Source organism: Eurypyga helias, unplaced genomic scaffold (assembly GCF_000690775.1).
Source record: "Eurypyga helias isolate BGI_N326 unplaced genomic scaffold, ASM69077v1 scaffold6669, whole genome shotgun sequence".
Taxonomy (NCBI): domain Eukaryota; kingdom Metazoa; phylum Chordata; class Aves; order Eurypygiformes; family Eurypygidae; genus Eurypyga; species Eurypyga helias.
The window spans coordinates 7,981-9,039 of NW_010270027.1; the positions used below are offsets into that span (position 1 = coordinate 7,981).

The 1,059-nt window shown below is 40.1% G+C and overlaps 1 protein-coding gene across 1 annotated transcript in view; it reads right to left on the minus strand.

Annotated features, from left to right (window-relative positions):
- CRTC1 (CREB regulated transcription coactivator 1) overlaps positions 1-1,059 on the minus strand; it is a gene marked incomplete at its 3' end in the record, with an annotated part of 15,272 nt that overhangs the window by 6,748 nt on the left and 7,465 nt on the right. The window contains exons 6-7 of the mRNA XM_010158281.1: positions 697-782; positions 252-295 (exon numbers count right to left, since the gene is read on the minus strand). Coding sequence (XP_010156583.1) covers positions 252-295; positions 697-782 — 130 coding nt within the window. The remainder of the gene's footprint in view (positions 1-251; positions 296-696; positions 783-1,059) is intronic.

The following is a 1,059-nucleotide window of genomic DNA, read 5'->3' on the forward strand; positions in this document are numbered from 1 at the left end:
GGGTTGGAACTGGATGATCTTTAAGGTCCCTTCCAACTCAAACCACACTATGATATACAGAACTATATATTGCATTCTGATAAACCAGAGACGTGATGGCCAGCGGGTCACTCATAGAGGTTCCAGCTTGTGCTGCAGCGTTACACCGTCTCGGTTCTTTTCAGAAAACTCCACAGCGAGAGGCACTTGATATATAACATTCACTCTTACAGATCTCAATGCTCTTTAAAACAAAATGGCTTAAAACTTACTTGATTCCTGGAACTTCACATGATTTAGGTCTTGATGACCCAGTCTAAAATAGAAGGAAGACATTTTTAAAGGCAAAGATACTGCTGGAGGTTCATGCTTAGGATATATTTCAATTAGCAGGTTTTCTTTCATTGAATACATTTCTACCAAAACACAACACAACAGCTCTGTGAAGCTCTCAGAAGACACCCATCACCTTTGCTGCTTTATTAGCCCAACGAGGCTCAAGTTTAAAGAGTTTCTCCTCCTACAAACACACATGTGCATGCACACGTACATATAAAGCACCTTTCTGATCCAAAGTTTAGTGATTTGTGGCCAAATAAAGCATTTAATCCCTGCTCTCTGCAAGAGGTTTGTTTTGGTTGACAATACTCATAGCATTATTCACCTGCACATGTTTAGAAGATCAAATCTCTACTCTTTGAGATGCGAGATTCCTACCTTTTTAGTGTCCCATCCTTGCTTAGAGAGGGTTTTGTCTGCCTCAGAGGTGGTTTCCTCCATCCCAGGGACAGTCAGCAATAGAACTAACGAATGAGAGCAAAAGGAATTACGTTATAATATTAAGCTTCTCTGTAAGACATTTCCGGATTGGAAGTTTAACCACCTGAAAACTCTTAAGTAACCCATTACCGCTATGAAACGATGGCAGTCTACTGTCCTGAGGTCAAGGTTTTAAAAAATAAACACCACAGGAGTCTAAAATGGTATGTAATTAGCACGGAGACATTATCAGCTCCAAAAAAACCCCCAAATAATAGCTTAAAAAAGGCTGGCCTCCAATTTACTCTGCCTCGATCTAAT